This window comes from Polypterus senegalus, chromosome 18 (assembly GCF_016835505.1).
Source record: "Polypterus senegalus isolate Bchr_013 chromosome 18, ASM1683550v1, whole genome shotgun sequence".
In the NCBI taxonomy this organism is placed as follows: domain Eukaryota; kingdom Metazoa; phylum Chordata; class Cladistia; order Polypteriformes; family Polypteridae; genus Polypterus; species Polypterus senegalus.
The window spans coordinates 75,839,472-75,855,503 of NC_053171.1; the positions used below are offsets into that span (position 1 = coordinate 75,839,472).

General features: G+C 38.5%; 1 protein-coding gene across 1 annotated transcript in view; it reads right to left on the reverse strand.

The window, feature by feature from the left end:
• Positions 1-813: 813 nt before the first annotated feature.
• LOC120518927 (Fc receptor-like A) overlaps positions 814-16,032 on the reverse strand; it is a 38,503-nt gene continuing 23,284 nt past the window's right edge. The window contains exons 6-10 of the mRNA XM_039741951.1: positions 14,046-14,110; positions 13,359-13,424; positions 10,335-10,412; positions 8,353-8,442; positions 814-2,808 (exon numbers count right to left, since the gene is read on the reverse strand). Coding sequence (XP_039597885.1) covers positions 2,786-2,808; positions 8,353-8,442; positions 10,335-10,412; positions 13,359-13,424; positions 14,046-14,110 — 322 coding nt within the window. The 3' untranslated portion in view covers positions 814-2,785. The remainder of the gene's footprint in view (positions 2,809-8,352; positions 8,443-10,334; positions 10,413-13,358; positions 13,425-14,045; positions 14,111-16,032) is intronic.

The window sequence follows — 16,032 nt, forward strand, 5'->3', positions numbered from 1 at the left end:
GCCTCTGCCAACTCTGAGGACTGAAGATGCTCTTACAGCACTACAAATCACACAAGACCTGCTAGGGATGTCACTTCAGAGAGACAGCATTTGTTTTGTTTTGCTTTGTATACACGGAAGCACTTTCAGTTTGTATGGGGAGTTGGTGGTGGCACTGACCAGAAAGCAGGAGACAGAGCTGGAGGTGGCAGAGTTAAAGATGCTAAGATTTGCATTGGGTGTGACGAGGATGGACAGGATTAGAAATGAGGACATTAGAGGGTCGGCTCAGGTTGGATGGCTTGGAGACAAAGTCAGAGAGGCGAGATTGCATTGGTTTGGACATGTGCAGAGGAGAGATGCTGGGTATATTGGGAGAAGGATGTTAAGGATAGAGCTGCCAGGGAAGAGAAAAAGAGGAAGGCCTAAGAGAAGGTTTATGGATGTGCTGAGAGAGGACATGCAGGTGATGGGTGTAACAGAACAAGATGACGAGGACAGAAAGATATGGAAGAAGATGATCCACTGTGGTGACCCCTAATGGGAGCAGCTGAAAGAAGAAGAAGATGGGGAGCAAAATATGAAAGCTTTGCTAAAATAGAGTAACAGCCAATGCTCATAACCAGAGTATCAATTAAACCAAACACAAAGACAAACTACGAGTTGGGAAAACAAAGTAAAAAAATCTTGAACTACAAATCTACACATTGAAATTGAAATTGAAAATCTGTTTTTTCAATCGTTTTTTTTATTTGAAGAGATTAACATTGCATACAATCAAGTCACAGAAGAAATGACATAAATGAAAAGAAAAAAAAAGTTAATAAAGGAAAGCAAAAAAACAGAAAAGTATCTGCTTTTTTATATGACCAGGCAGTGCATGGCATCGTGACAGTGACATCGTGAACAGCACACTTTAAAGCTGGTTTTCCATAGCCAGATTTTTGGAAAACTGCAGAGCCCACAGAACAACAAAATGGCATCACAGAAGTTGAAAATGTTTTTTAACTACAAGAAAATAAAAACAAAACTAAAAATGAATATCAAAAATGAATCAATAATAAGTGCCTAGTGCTCCAATAAAATTCTCTCCAAAACTGGATAAAACATTAACAATTCACAACAGTATTACAGTGCATTTAAGTTTAATCCATGATTAAAGTGGTGGTTGAACCAGTGCCTAAAGAAAAATATGGTATTATACTGTGTTAATTGTAAAGATACATAAAAGGGATGAGATCAAAAATACAGAGAGGCAAGTAAATCAGAAATGAATATTCCAAAGCACATAGAAATAGTGAAATCCAACAACAGGTAAAATTGAAATATCCATAAACGTAACCATGAATACAAAGGCTTTTTGTAGAGGCTGTAAAGCGCAAACCCTTTCTGATGACAACTGCATGAGTGTTGCTTGTGTGTGTCGCCTGATGTTGTATTCAATTTATTAATTACTATTTTATTACTGTAACAGGTCTGGGGGAGACACACACGTAACAATCTCATTGCACTGTGGACACCTCTGAATAAATCTGAATTGTATAAAAAGATGCACTCACTTTTGTAAACAAATCCATCCATCCATTATCCAAACCGCTATATCCTAACTACAGGGTCACGGGGGTCTGCTGGAGCCAATCCCAGCCAACACAGGGCGCGAGGCAGGAAACAAACCCTGGGCAGGGCACCAGCCCACCGCAGTGTAAACAAATCTGTTTTTCAAAATACCAGCAATATTAATATCTCTTAACAGGTGCCACTTGCCATCACACCATGTTGGCAGCAATATGAGCAAAGCGTTAAATACCGTGCTGTCCTTCACAGTGATAATGTAGTGTTACAGACTGATTAGACACCCTTTACTGTATGAGCGGCCTTTTAAATTTTTTATTGGGTTTTTCAAAGCAGTCCAAGAAATTAAATGCAAGGTCTGACAGCTACATTGCTTAAACAACATTACCATTTGCTGCCGCTTTGATATTCCATTTTACTCAATATTCATCACATTTCCTCATAATAAGTGGAAATCAAGAAATAGCAGAAGAAACACGTGTAAGATGTAAATGTTATTTTGTTGGTTGAAAAAGGAACGTTGTACCCAAAGGTGGCTTGTCGTATTTTACAGAAAACTTGTGTTGATTTTCTTTGTGTAAAGATGATGTTTTCCTATTTCAGGTAATATATGACATCCACAACCCAACAGCAGTTCAGGATTATATTGTATTTTTGACAAAGAAAAAGGATCACAAAAATGTAGCAAAGTAATAAAGGATAACACTGAGAAAGTGGGGGTTCTAATGAAGATACGATCAAACTGACAAGAAGGGGCTACCGATATTCCAGATGCGTCTGACTGTAAAAAAAACAACGAGTCAATGGTCGATTCAAAACCCGAGGCTCTGGAAGGCCTGAGATTCGTTTTTTTCTTCAGTTTGGCTCAGTCTCTTAATAGACCTTAGAATAAGGGAGCTGAATGCAGTGAATAATTTTGTGCAAATTCTTGAAAACTTCATTTGTTGAAGTGTGGCTTTTCACTCACGATCTGTGATTATGAATGGAATACTTTTCTCACAGCAAGGTTTCCAAACTGGCATTTAAAAGCTGTAAACTACTTCAGGCAGGTAAAATAAGAAAAGACATTTTGTGGGCTTCTGTCCAACTGTCCAACCAACAACAAACATAAACATTGGAATTAGAATTTAGATATCTCCATTACATTAGTTAGCCAGATTGTCAATCAACCGAACCGAAGTCTGCACAGCTTGCGTATCTTCATAGTTCTGCCTTTCTTGGTCTTACTACCTTCTTACCTTTCAGATGCATTTAGATCTGTTTGGAAAGGAAAAAACAAATACAGTAGCATTAGCCTTGACATAATGTTGGTAACCAGTGATAAATAATAAAACAAATACAATGATAACATAGCACAAGAAAGCAGGCCAAGGGTGTGCTCCTGTTGAATTTCTTATCTCTCTCATCCTGGCCCTACCAGAAGGATAAAACACTTTTTGGGACAGAACTGTACTGAATCAGGATAAGGGGAGCCAAAGTTTATTAAGGGTTTCAAGATAATAGCACATGTTGAGTGAACACCACAACCAAATGGATAAAAAGTATGCATCCAAAATCATGAGAAGTTTGGTAACACCTTGACTTTAATATGAAAAACCTGAAATGGAATATGTACAGGAAATGCTCAATTATGTGTAATTGCAGATTTTTAAAACCTCACAAAAGTAAAGGAGGACTAGACATTCTATTAAAGGCAGGTGCTTCTGTCATGGATTCAAAAATGGTAAGCAGGCCCAAAACTGTATATGTGTTAATATTTATGCACAAAGTGTTATCATCTGAACATTTAAGTGATCGTTTATTAGTGGACCTTGACTACCCTATAATTATTGTTCTATTTACTTTAAACAGTTGTTCCTAAATTTTATTTAAGTATCACAAATGCTTTAGTATTTACTATTTTAAAATAAACATTGAAAAATCAATATAAAGACGTATACATTGTCACACACGTGCGAATAGGGGGATGTTGTGTGGACCAAGTAATGGTAATTCCACGCCAGGCCAGGGGAGGGCAGGGTGCATTAAACCTTCTCCTGCTATCTCTGCAGACCAGCCGCAGGAAAACCTATCTGAATCAAGAACACCACTTCCGGTTCCGGCGCCCAGAAGAATGCCACTTCCAGTTCTGGTGCCTAGAAGATTGTCACTTCCGGTCCCGGCTCCCAGGCTAATGTCAGAAAAACATCACTTCCGGTCAGCCGACATCACTTCCAGTTGACATACATCACTTCCTGTCTGACCATTTAAAACCGCCATCTTTTTCAACTTTCAGCAGTTCTGTCTTGGACTCTCCACAATCAACTACTCTGTTGAATGGAAAACCAATCCTTTGCAGCTAGGAATAATATATGGGTGGCTGCCCCAAACCTTTTTACGTGTGTCGAGTCCCGTCCTTTTTACAACATTCACCTGAAAAATATTTAGGAACACCCATACACCTGCTTCTCCATGTAATTATCTAATCAGCCAATCAGGCGTCAGCAATGTAATGCACAAAAATCACATAGATAAAGGTCAGAAGCTTCAGTTAGTGTCAAACACCAGAATGATGAAAAAGCGTGCTCTCAGTTATTTCTGCCGCAGTGTAATTGTTTTTGCCGGACAGGCTTCTTTGAGTATTTCTGTACCTACTGCTGATCTCCTGGGATTTTCAAGCGCAACAGTCTCTATAGAGTGGTGCGAAATACAAAACATGTCCAGTTGGCAGCAGTTTTGTGGACAGAACTGTCTTGTTGATGAGAGAGGTCAGAGAAGAATGGTCAGACTGGTTTGAGCTGATGGAAAGTTTATGGTAACTCAGATAGCCACTCTCTACAACTGTGGTAGAAAAGCATCTCAGAATGCACAACATGTCACACCATGAGGTGGATGGGCTAAAACAGCAGAAGACCACATTGGGCTACACTCCTGTCATCCAAAACCAGAAAGCTGAGGCAACAGTGGGCACAAGCTCAGCAAAACTGGATAGTTGAAGACTGCAAAAATGTGGGCTGGTCTGATGAATCTCTCTTTCTGTTGAGGCACACAAAAGATTTTGGTATGAACAGCGTGAATCCATGCACTCAACCTGCCATTTGTCAATGGTCCTGACTGATGGTGGTCGTGCAATGGTGTAGGGAATGTTTTCTTGCCATAAATTGGTCCCATTAATACCAATCAGTCATCACTTGAATGCCACAACCTATTGGATTATTGATGCTGGCCATGTACATCTCTTCATGGCCACAATTTACCCATCTTCTAATGGTTAGTCCCAGCAGCTTGTCACACCGTAAAAGATGTCTCAAACTGGATTCATGGACATAACAATGAGTTCAGTTTTCTGCAGTGGTCTTCCAAGTCACCTTTCATCCCTTGGATGTACAGTGGGTACGGAAAGTACTCAGACGCCCTTCAATTTTTCATTCTTTGTTATATTGCAGCCATTTGCTAAAATCATTTAAATTATTTTTTCCCCTCATTAATGTACACACAGCATCCCATATTGACAGACAAAAAAAAAGAATTTTTGAAATTGTTGCAGTTCTGTCAGTTTGGATGGTAAACGTTGGTGGACAGCCATTTTTAGGTCTCTCCAGAGATGCTCAATTGGTTTAAGTCAGGGCTCTGGCTGGGCCATTCAAGAACAGTCACAGAGTTGTTGTGAAGCCACTCCTTCATTATTTTAGCTGTGTGCTTAGGGTCATTGTCTTGTTGGAAGGTAAACCTTCGGCCCAGTCTGAGGTCCTTAGCACTCTGGAGAAGGTTTTTGTCCAGGATATCCCTGTACTTGGCCGCATTCATCTTTCCCTCGATTGCAACCAGTTGTCCTGTCCCTGCAGCTGAAAAAGGCCAAAAAGTTCTATCTTGGTCTCATCAGACCAGAGAATCTTATTTCTTACCATCTCAGAGTCCTTCAGGTGTCTTTTAGTAAACTCCAAGATAGAACTTTTTGGCCTTAATTCTAAGTGGTATGTGTGGAGACAACCAGGCACTGCTCATCACTTGTCCAATACAGTCCCCACAGTGAAGCATTGCGGTGGCAGCATCATGCTGTGGGGGTGTTTTTCAGCTGCAGGGACAGGACGACTGGTTGCAGTCGAGGGAAAGATGAATGCGGCCAAGTACAGGGATATCCTGGTCAAAAATCTTCTCCAGAGTGCAAAGGACCTCAGAGTGGGCCGAAGGTTTACCTTCCAACAAGACAATGACCCTAAGCACACAGCTAAAATAACGAAGGAGTGGCTTCACAACAACTCTGTGACTGTTCTGGAATGGCCCAGCCAGAGCCCTGACTTAAACCCAATTGAGCATCTCTGGAGAGACCTAAATATGGCTGTCCACCAACGTTTACCATCCAACCTGACAGAACTGGAGAGGATCTGCAAGGAGGAATGGCAGAGGATCCCCAATTCCAGGTGTGAAAAACTTGTTGCATCTTTCCCAAGAAGACTCATGGCTGTATTAGCTCAAAAGGGTGCTTCTACTAAAGCAAAGGGTCTGAATACTTAGGACCATGTGATATTTCAGTTTTTCTTTTTTAATAAATCTGCAACAATTTCAAAAATTCTTTTTTTGTCTGTCAATATGGGGTGCTGTGTGTACATTAATGAGGAAAAAAAATTATTTAAATGATTTTAGCAAATGGCTGCAATATAACAAAGAGTGAAAAATTGAAGGGGATCTGAATACTTTCCGTACCCACTGTAGATCAGGAGATTTGCAGCATAAACACACATCTCACAACTCAGCAGGAATTACGTGATGCAATTATGTCTACATGGACCAGAATCTCAAACAAATGTTTCTAAAGTTTTCCGGAATCCATCCCATGATGAACAGAGGCTGTTTTGAGAACAAAAGGAGGACCTACCCAGTTTAAGTATAGTGGTCGTAAGAATTTGCACAGTAAATGTATATTATAAATGAATGAGCAGCTTAAGCAAAGCATGGATTAGATATTGTAAATTAGGTTAGCTTATATTTTAAAGAGAACTGGGCTATTTTAAGCAGTATAAAATGTGCTTTAAAATGGAATGCCTGAAATGAGGTACTGTAGAATGGAATACATACAGGAACTTATATAATGTGGATACAGAAATCACATTTGTTCTTCCATTGTAGCAACTTCACAATATACAATGTCCTGTTGAATGGAATCACCTGATGGAAAAAAAAATATTTTCAATAAAAAAGGATGCACACAGATGGCGGTTGCTCACGTGAGTTCTATCGGAAGGCTTTATTACAAAATATTGCTCTTATTTCTCTCATTCCATGTAATTATTTTGAAGTTTTTACTGATGATCCTCATGTACTGAAATGCTGAGAATTGACTCTTAGGTCAAGACTTTGAAAAACTCCCATGGGAGAACATACTTAGTGCAATAATGACTTAAACTGTTTACTTTTAATGAAATAGTCATATTTTTGATTGACAAGCAAATTAAAAATAAATTCAGGCATCTGAAGTATATTTGACTTCATTTTATTGGCACAGCGATGACAGCTTCATGAAGTTTCAAAGTACATAATAAGGATAACAGCAATAATCATTCTCAACCAACTCCAATAAATGATTTAATAAAAACATTTGGCATATTAATCAAATCAGTAAAAAAAACCCTCTAGACCAGGGTTCTCCAGCTCCGGTCCTGGAGGGCCGCAGTGGCTGCAGGTTTTCATTGTAACTCTTTTCTTAATTAGTAACTTGTTTTTGCTGCTAATTACCTTCTTTTGAACTAATTTTAATTGACTTGCTCTTGAAGACTCAGACCCCTTAATTGTTTCTTTTTCCTTAATTAGCAGCAAAACAATAATGAGATACAAAATGAGCCAAAACAACTGGCATCATACAATATCTGAAAATAAAGAAAGATGAAGGTCTCAGGAATGCTGATCTTCTCAGGTCCCCGAAACATTTTAACAGTGTTCTTAAAAAAGTGAACATCAACAATTTTGGAAATGTCTGCTAATGCACCACGAGAGCAGCAACAAGCCACAGAATTAAAGAACGGGTTTAATTAACGACAACAATCGGCACCTCATTAAGCAGCTGGTTGAAGTTAAATTGGTTGGAGTTTCAGGCCCAGATTTAGCTGATCTTCTGTTGGCTCACTCACCTCACATTTCATTTCTGTTTGGGTGCCATTTAAGGAAAGAAATGAAGCAATTCAGAGGAACACATCTTTAAAAAGCAATTCAATTTAAGTGAATCCACAAGAAGTTAGTTAGCAGCACAAACAGGGAAATCATTAAAAAAAAAGTTAGAATGAAAACCTGCAGCCATGAAGGTCGTCCAGGACTGAACTTGGTGACCCCTGCTCTAGACCATGTTGTCAAGTTAATTAATCTCTGCGTTTATGGGTATTGTTATAAAACCTCGTCATCCTACTCTTGACAGCTTTAAGCTCCTTATCAGTGTGAACAGAGGATGCTTTGAGTATGTGGACACTGTAAGACTTTCACTCTGAAAGAGATGAGTGAGTCTCCACTAGAGAGGTGGCCTGTTATGACTTCAGAAGTGATGCACACCACTCTCTGCTGCTGTTTCCTCTCCTTAGCGATAATATTTAATAGAGAAGATCAGAACACTTTAAATAACGGACATGCAGAAAGAGGTCATTGTTTTCCGCAACACTCTGAACTTTTTTAGCTGTCTCAAAAAGAACAGCTTCAGGTGGGCTTCCTTGTCTATAAGAACTCTGTTGACGTGTCAAGTTAGAGTTTTGAAAATGGTGGTGCCCAGTTGATGTAAGATTTTCTACCATCTTTACATGGAACAAACTAATGTGCAGAATAAAACAAAAAAGGGATTACCAGTTTTCATCTTTAGTGTTGAAGTTTTTGAAAATTTACTGTTAACCTCTGAGTAAATGACTTCATTCTTCATTCCCAAAGTGTTCCAATCTACAGAGAAAGCACAGCACCAGAATTAGATCAACGTTCAAACTAATTTTGCCTCCAACTGATGGAACACCATCTAGCAGACAGGTTGAATGAACAATTCAAAGAAAACTCAACTCAAAGAGGAAAATAACAAGAGAAAAATATAAATCACATTGATACTAGAAAGACTAGCCATTATTGGGATTAAAGTCAGCTGGATAAGGGCAGGCCTATCACCTTCTTGAATCTTATCTAAATTTACACTTTTGATTGAACTATACAAGACTTTCACTCAGCATTAGCACTGCTGTTACGAATCCGGTACTAAACACCATCTCTCTATTGCAGTTTAAAAAAAATGCTGGGAGGGAGACTAGGGAGATGAGACGTGATCTTCTTGGAAGACAATTTGACGTCCCACGAGAGACACTTTAACGTCACGTGAGACAAGACATTGAGACCACATTTAAAACAAGTTTATGGACATCTAACCAAGCAGTTGTTGGAACGCTTTTGGCAGACAGACATAATGTGCTCCCAGCTCTTAAAACAACGACAAGCGACAATCAGAACACGCTGCTTGCCAGCAGCAGCAGCAGGAAGCCAGCAGATGATCCGAACGCTTCTCCTTAGTGTGCTTTCAGCACCCCCCTTTCACAATGCGAATGGCAGAGATGCGAAGTGGCAAACATGACTGCTGCTGTACAGGCCTTGAAATGATCGACGCAAAGTGCGACAAGCAGAAAACACAGCTCATCAGCAGAAACAAGCCAGCAGATGATCCAACTACAACTCCTTAGCGTGTGTTCAGCCAAACCCTTCACAACGCAGGCGTCAGAGACACGAAGTGGCAAAAGGACAGCTGCTGTACAGGCTTTTGAATGATCAATGTGCAGCACGACAGCATCTCCTTAGCATGTGTTCAGATGCACCCCCCTTCACAACACAAGCAGCGTTATACGTCCTGCGAGACAGAGATTTAACCACGCCCGGGGCCGGAAATAAAGGACAAGTATTGATTTTACAAAAGTTTTAAAGAAGAAGTTAAAATAATGCATATGTAACAATTCCCATGAAAATAACAATCTCTTTAAATTGTATATCTGGTAAACCAAACCCGGGGGTGGGCGAGCGCAGCGAGCAGGGTGCAGAGCCCACTAGTATAATTAAAGCAACAGATGAACTGGAACTATAAATTCCATCTGTTCTTTCATTTTCCTAATGGAGGATTGCAGGGGACACAATACCTTAACAAAGGAAACTCTAAACTAAAAAAATATACATGGCATTAAAAAGAATGGTAGAGGGAGTACTAGCTTCATTTGTATCCGTTAAACATGACAGTGATTCACCCTCATTAATGGATTCATTTATGTGTAAATAAATAATAAACTCATTTAACAGCTATACAAATTTCCTACTGGCCTTGACCCAAGATTGAGACCTGTGTGTTCAGATTGTCAGCTACATCTTTCACTCAATGGGGTCTAATAGGATTAGTACTTCCTCTATCAGCCTTTTTTATTTTCTGTTATTTTTTTTCTAGTTAAAATTTCTTTTATTAGGTTATAGTATTTGCTACATATGCCATCAGTTTGGAGTGAAAAATGCAGCACTTTGTATCAGTACACATGACAGATGCCTTGACATGGGTGTGTCGTGAACAACCCCTGTAAACTAGCATATCATGAGTCAACTCATGGGTATCAGGGGCTGCTGTTTCATTTTGTTGAATTTGTTTAAGTTAGATGACGCTTCTGCTCTTAGATTTAAGTGCTAGGCCAACAACCCACAGCTAGCGCAATGATATTTCACTACAAGACAATACCACTTTGTTTTTACACATTATCAAATACCCATTGATTAAAAAAAAGGTCATGAGCTAGATAGATGACAGAAAATTTTCCTCTTGCCTTTTTTATTCTTCTTTAACGTCTTCAAGTCAAGGTCTGAGTATAAGACTTCGTCTACTGGATCGGCATCATCAACACCTTAAAAGAAGTAAAATATCTTGAGTCATTGTTTAAAAATGTTAATACATAAAACTTGCTTATATCAGTTAATTTTGGAATTTGTACGCTTTTTTCAGGGGATACACTAATGAAGCAGTATTAATGGCATTATCTGAAAAACGTTTTTCTCACCACTAGGACAAGTAAACCTCCATTCCCCCATTAATTTATTTTTATGTTCTGGCTTCAGCCAACAGGCAATAGTGCCTCATAAATCCAGCACCTTGGTGTATTTTTCCTGTGGCTCTCCCAATACTCTGGTTTTCTTTTCATACCCCAAAGACGTGGCCCTTTGTGGGTATGTGCTTATTCTTCATTATAAAATTGCTTTAACTGCTGTGGCGGACAGCCAGGGCCCTTGCCTAGCTGGAACGCCTACTGTATATCAGCGTTTCTCAACCTTTAAGTATTTGCGACCGGAGTTTTCATAACAGTTTTAATCGCGCGCCCCTCCCTAACAGTTTTTTTAAATGTAGATGCATATTTTATTATACCTACTTAACTTTTATCGACATTTATCTAGCTCTATATTTATTGTTCTAGTATCAGAATGTAGTTTAAGTTCATTTGTTTTGGTTTCAACAGATGTTTTTGTCATATTTTTGATTCTTGTTTTCTTTTTTTACATTTTCGCCCCCCCCTAGGGCGGCCCACCCCACAGGATGAGAACCACTGGCCTATATGGCAGAAGGATCGAGGGACAGAACTTGCACAGGGCATTATATCCCCTAGAGTGGTAGATGGCAGCCCCCCTGGGTTGAAGTGGTGCCTTGGAATCTCATATGGCAGCATGGGATTCTGTGGGTGCTGCAAGAACTGCTGAGTAAATTTATTGCAGCACGTCCGCCATATCTGGAAGTGCATTATGAGACAACCTGGAGCACTTCCAGCTGCTCTATAAAAGCAGCTGCATCACTCCATTCGGGGAGCCAGAATTGGGAGGAAGAAGATGAAGCTTGATAGGAGGAATGGAGCTGGAAGGAAGACAAAGAGAAAGAGTGAAGGAAAAGAAGGTGCTGTGTATTAGTGCTGTTTATTGTACTTGTGAACTGTGCTAAGCACGTGGGAAATGAGGGAAAGCATTTCCCACAAGGAAAAATAAAAATGCGTGTGAGCAGAACTTGTGTCCTGTGTCTGTCTGTGTCAGGGTCTTCCATTAGCTTCACTAAGAGATGTCTTTGTTGTCCAACACCTGACTTTACAGAAATGGGCAAATCTACCACTGAGGTTGATGTTCAATACCCCAAAAATGAAATCCATTTCTATAAATCATTATACACTTCACAGAGAAGGGAGGATCTACTCACATTAATTTTAAGCCGGTTGATTCCATTATCAGATATTTTACTTGATCAGATAACAGGAAATTCTGCTTTCCTTTTTTCTTTTTTTCCTTTTATCTGGAATAGCTTACCAATAGAAAATGGTCAGACTAATAAGGTGGAGCACTTTAAAAAACTGCTAAAAACCCATTATTTAACATGGCTTTCTCATAGCTTCATTTTAGTGTAACCCTGACTTTCTGTATATGCATTTAATTATCATTATCATTCATGGTGGCTCCACAATCTGTACTAACCCCTACTTTCTCTGCTACTCTTTCTCAGGTTTTCTGAGATGGTGATCTGCACCACCACCACCCGATCAAAGCACCCTGATGTCCTTACATTGATGGATTAAAGGCCAAAAGTCCAAATGCCTATCATTGTCTAATTATTCAACATGAAGTCTGAAAACCATGAGGACTGATTAAGATCATTGACATTAGGTAGAATACCTACAGGGGGCTGGGTGGTCTCATGGCCTCGGAACCCCTGCAGATTTTGTTTTTTTCTCCAGTCCTTTGGAGTTTTTTTTTTGCTTTGTTTTTTCTGTCCTCCCTGGTCATCAGATCTTACTTTATTCTTTGTTAAATAGTACTGCCTAATTTTATCTTTTTCTCTTTCTTCTTCCTGTAAAGCACTTTGAGCTACATCATTTATATAAAAATGTGCTATAGAAATAAATGTTGTTGTTTCCATTTTGTGCTATTTGTTAAATATGTTTAATGTGTTTTCTCTTTGATTTGCCATGGTGTACAAAGCTGTTTCCAGGTACTAAAAAACATTTAACTCTTTGAGGGCTGAATTATTTTTCCAAAAAATTCAAGTTTTCTGCAAAGCACACAAAGCAACGGTTTCACACATAGATCAAAATAAAACATCTGTTGCTATGTGGTGTGGCTGATGTTGGCGCATGTTCGGCATCACAGCAGGAGGGTGGCAGTAGTGGTCTCAGTGTGACACAATCTGGTTTGTACCTCTTGTCATCATAAGTGGTGGTCCCAAGGCGAATGCTGCTGTAGGAGACCGATCAGATAACGCCGGTACCTAACTTTCTTTTTTGATATCCATCTCCAGGTTACTCGTATCAAACTCGGAGTCCGACAAGTCAGAGTCGTATTCAACGAAATTACGTAAAAAGTCCATGAAGTATTTTGCTTTGCACATTCGCTTTGGACTCTCACCAGATGTCAATGCCATTTTAGAAGTAGTAGGGAATCGAGGTTAAATCAGCAAGGCCATGTAACTTTACTTCTAGCAAAGAGAGTCGGACTGAAATGTAAGGGCGAGTTTTGTCACACTTTACAGCTGATTACCATCCTCTACCCCTGAATTTTGACAAAAGTTGACATCGGCCCTGAAAGAGTTAATGTAACAATTTTAAAAAATGGGGTTACATAATTTTTGATGGAATTATAAATTATTATAAGTTAACCATAATGCCATTTGTCTGAGATAAGTTTGAAAACTAAACTGATAAGTGAAACTGTTTGAAAAATGATTGGCGATTGAAAAGCTACATCTGTAGTTTGAAACATAGCAGTTTTTTAAAACACCAGCAGGAAAGGGAAACCCATAAAGAAAGAGACCTTGAAAGTCTTACCCTGGTCTTCAGGGCTCGGGCTGATCTCAGTGTATATCGCATCATCTTTAGTGGATGTGGGAGGACCTAAAGAATGAACATGTTTTTCAGCAAAGTTGGATATGCTTAAGGAAAAAGAGTGTAAGTAATAATTTCCTTATAATTGAAAACATTGATTATTTTAATTCTAGACTTATGCTAAATAGGAAGTAAAATTTTAGTAGTCATAATCCAAGTTGAAATTCTATTTTCAAGAAAAGTCTAGCTTTTATCAACAGGTATTTAAATAACACAGACCAAACAGGATCCATGCTGAATACTAAAATAAATATTTATAAAGATCTCCATACAAGATTTTTCTTCTACTACAATATCAGAAGAAAAAGGGAAGGATAACATAAAAAATGGACTTGCAGTTTGAGTTACGAAGAAGTTATGGGGAGGTCACACGTATTTGATCCAGTGAGCTTCTATGAGTCCTTTGACAATATTCTGATGTCACTTTAAATAGCTAACTTAAATTGTAAAAAAACAATTTATCTTAATAGTCCTGTTTAAACGTGACTTGATTTTATCTATTGTTTTTACATTTTCTTCTATCATTGTGTTGATTTTATAGACTATTCTTTTCATTATAATCAAAGCAAATGAACATGTAAAGAATTACGCTCAGATATTCAAGTCATTGTTAAGTTTGTCAGTTCTAACCTTCTTGTGTTTGGCCAGGCAGGTCAATGCATTCTGGATATGCGTGGTGCTGATCTGTGGAAATTCTGAAAAAACATTCAAATTACAATTGGTGAATAACATTCTATAAAATACTCAGTTTAAAGAAGAAAATTACCTAGCAATACATAACATTAGACACGGCACACATATGAAGGTTTTTATCATATGACATTAATACATAAATGTGAAATAAATGAATAATCATGACTTGTTAAACAAATTGTGGCAACTGTGATTTTTCTACTAGTATTATCTTTTTTGGGATCAAATTCGTCCAAAAGTGAGACCAATGTCCTGCCCTGCTGCACAATGCCCAAGGTAAGGACAAGTATTCAGCTGGCCTTGATCAGGTAGGGAACTTCGGGTCAAAATCTAACAACCATGAGCCCCCCAAGGAATATTTTCTTGGCAATCTTTGTGGAGTGGAATTTTATTTGCCTGTCCTCCATTGCCAAATAACAAGCATGAATCTAAAGAATATACACATATCTTTGGAATCTGTGAGGGACTAACTGTTGGCTAACAGTACTGGTGGCGGTCGTTGTTAACCCAGGGCTCAACTAATCCGGTATGGAAATTTGTGTTGTTATCCGCATATTGATTTGGCAAAATTTTACACCGGATGCCCTTCCTGACATAACCCTCCCCATTTATCCGGGCTTGGGACCAGCATGAAGAAACACAATGGTTTGTGCATCCCCTGTGGCTGGGTTTGTGATGGAACAAACTAAAACCCATAAAAGGTATAAGCGTCTTATCTGCTCTATATTCTAACATTTTATATGAAGATAAAAATGCCTAGCTACATCTACCAGGCCAATTTTAATTTTTAAAATTCTTTTCCACATTCTAGGTGATAAGTATATTTTGCATAACAATAAATTGCTCTAATAATGCAATCAGATATTAGTATCTACTTAGAGCAGTGTAATTTATGACATGTGCACATGACGTTTTTTCCTTTGGTTGCGCTGCACATATGACGTACATAACCAAAATGGTTGTAATGAACAGCTCCGCTTCTAAAAACCCAAGACAAACTCAAGGCAGAAAAAAATATCTCCTAAGATTTTTGAGATACATCAATGATGAAACCAAGAAGAACGATAATAAAGCAATCAGTCATCACAAAAACCTTTTGTTATTGCCATCTGTTTGTGTGTGGGTGGAGGACATCAGGACAAGTGATTTAAGCTTCATTTCAGGGTCTAAACATCGTCTCAGAGTTTATAAGCATAAACTCTTACACAAAAGAACAAGCCCTGTAGAGTTCATCATCATACAGGAGACATGACAACTGGGAAACCATCGCTTAACATTTTCATCTGATTGACAAGTATTAAGTGAAAATACTGTGTCCACTGTCAATATACAACGCAATTTCAGACTTACAAAGAAAAGGTTAGCTTTTTGCCTCCAAATACATATTATTGTCGAAATATTATAGATACAACAGTTACAGGTGAAGCCACAGTGGAATAATGAGAAGAAGAAAGGAAACAAACAAAAGGAGACCAGGGCCTGTATTTATCAAGTGTCACACAATTACTCCAAGGAATTACACTAAAAGACACATTAGGACAAGAATTTGTCCTACCTTAAAGTAGAACATGAGTAGTATTTCTAAAGTGTCCTACACCTACTCCTGAATGACGTCATGACTTCAGGAAACCCAAGCCACAATTTGGAAGTCATGATGACTTTTTCTGATAATACTACATTAAAACTGCACCACAAAGATATTATTATTAATATTATTATTAATAATAATAATAATACAAAAAGTAGAAGAAGATGAAGGAAAACCTAATAAGGTAGAATATTGGACTAGGCTACACATAACTGTTGCCATTTCACTACAACATCAAGAATTATAACGAGACACACACAACTGAATGAGAGTAAGACTCGAAATTCTGCACTTTTATTTAACAATGAGTACTCCAAGGATTGCTCCTGCCTTTCA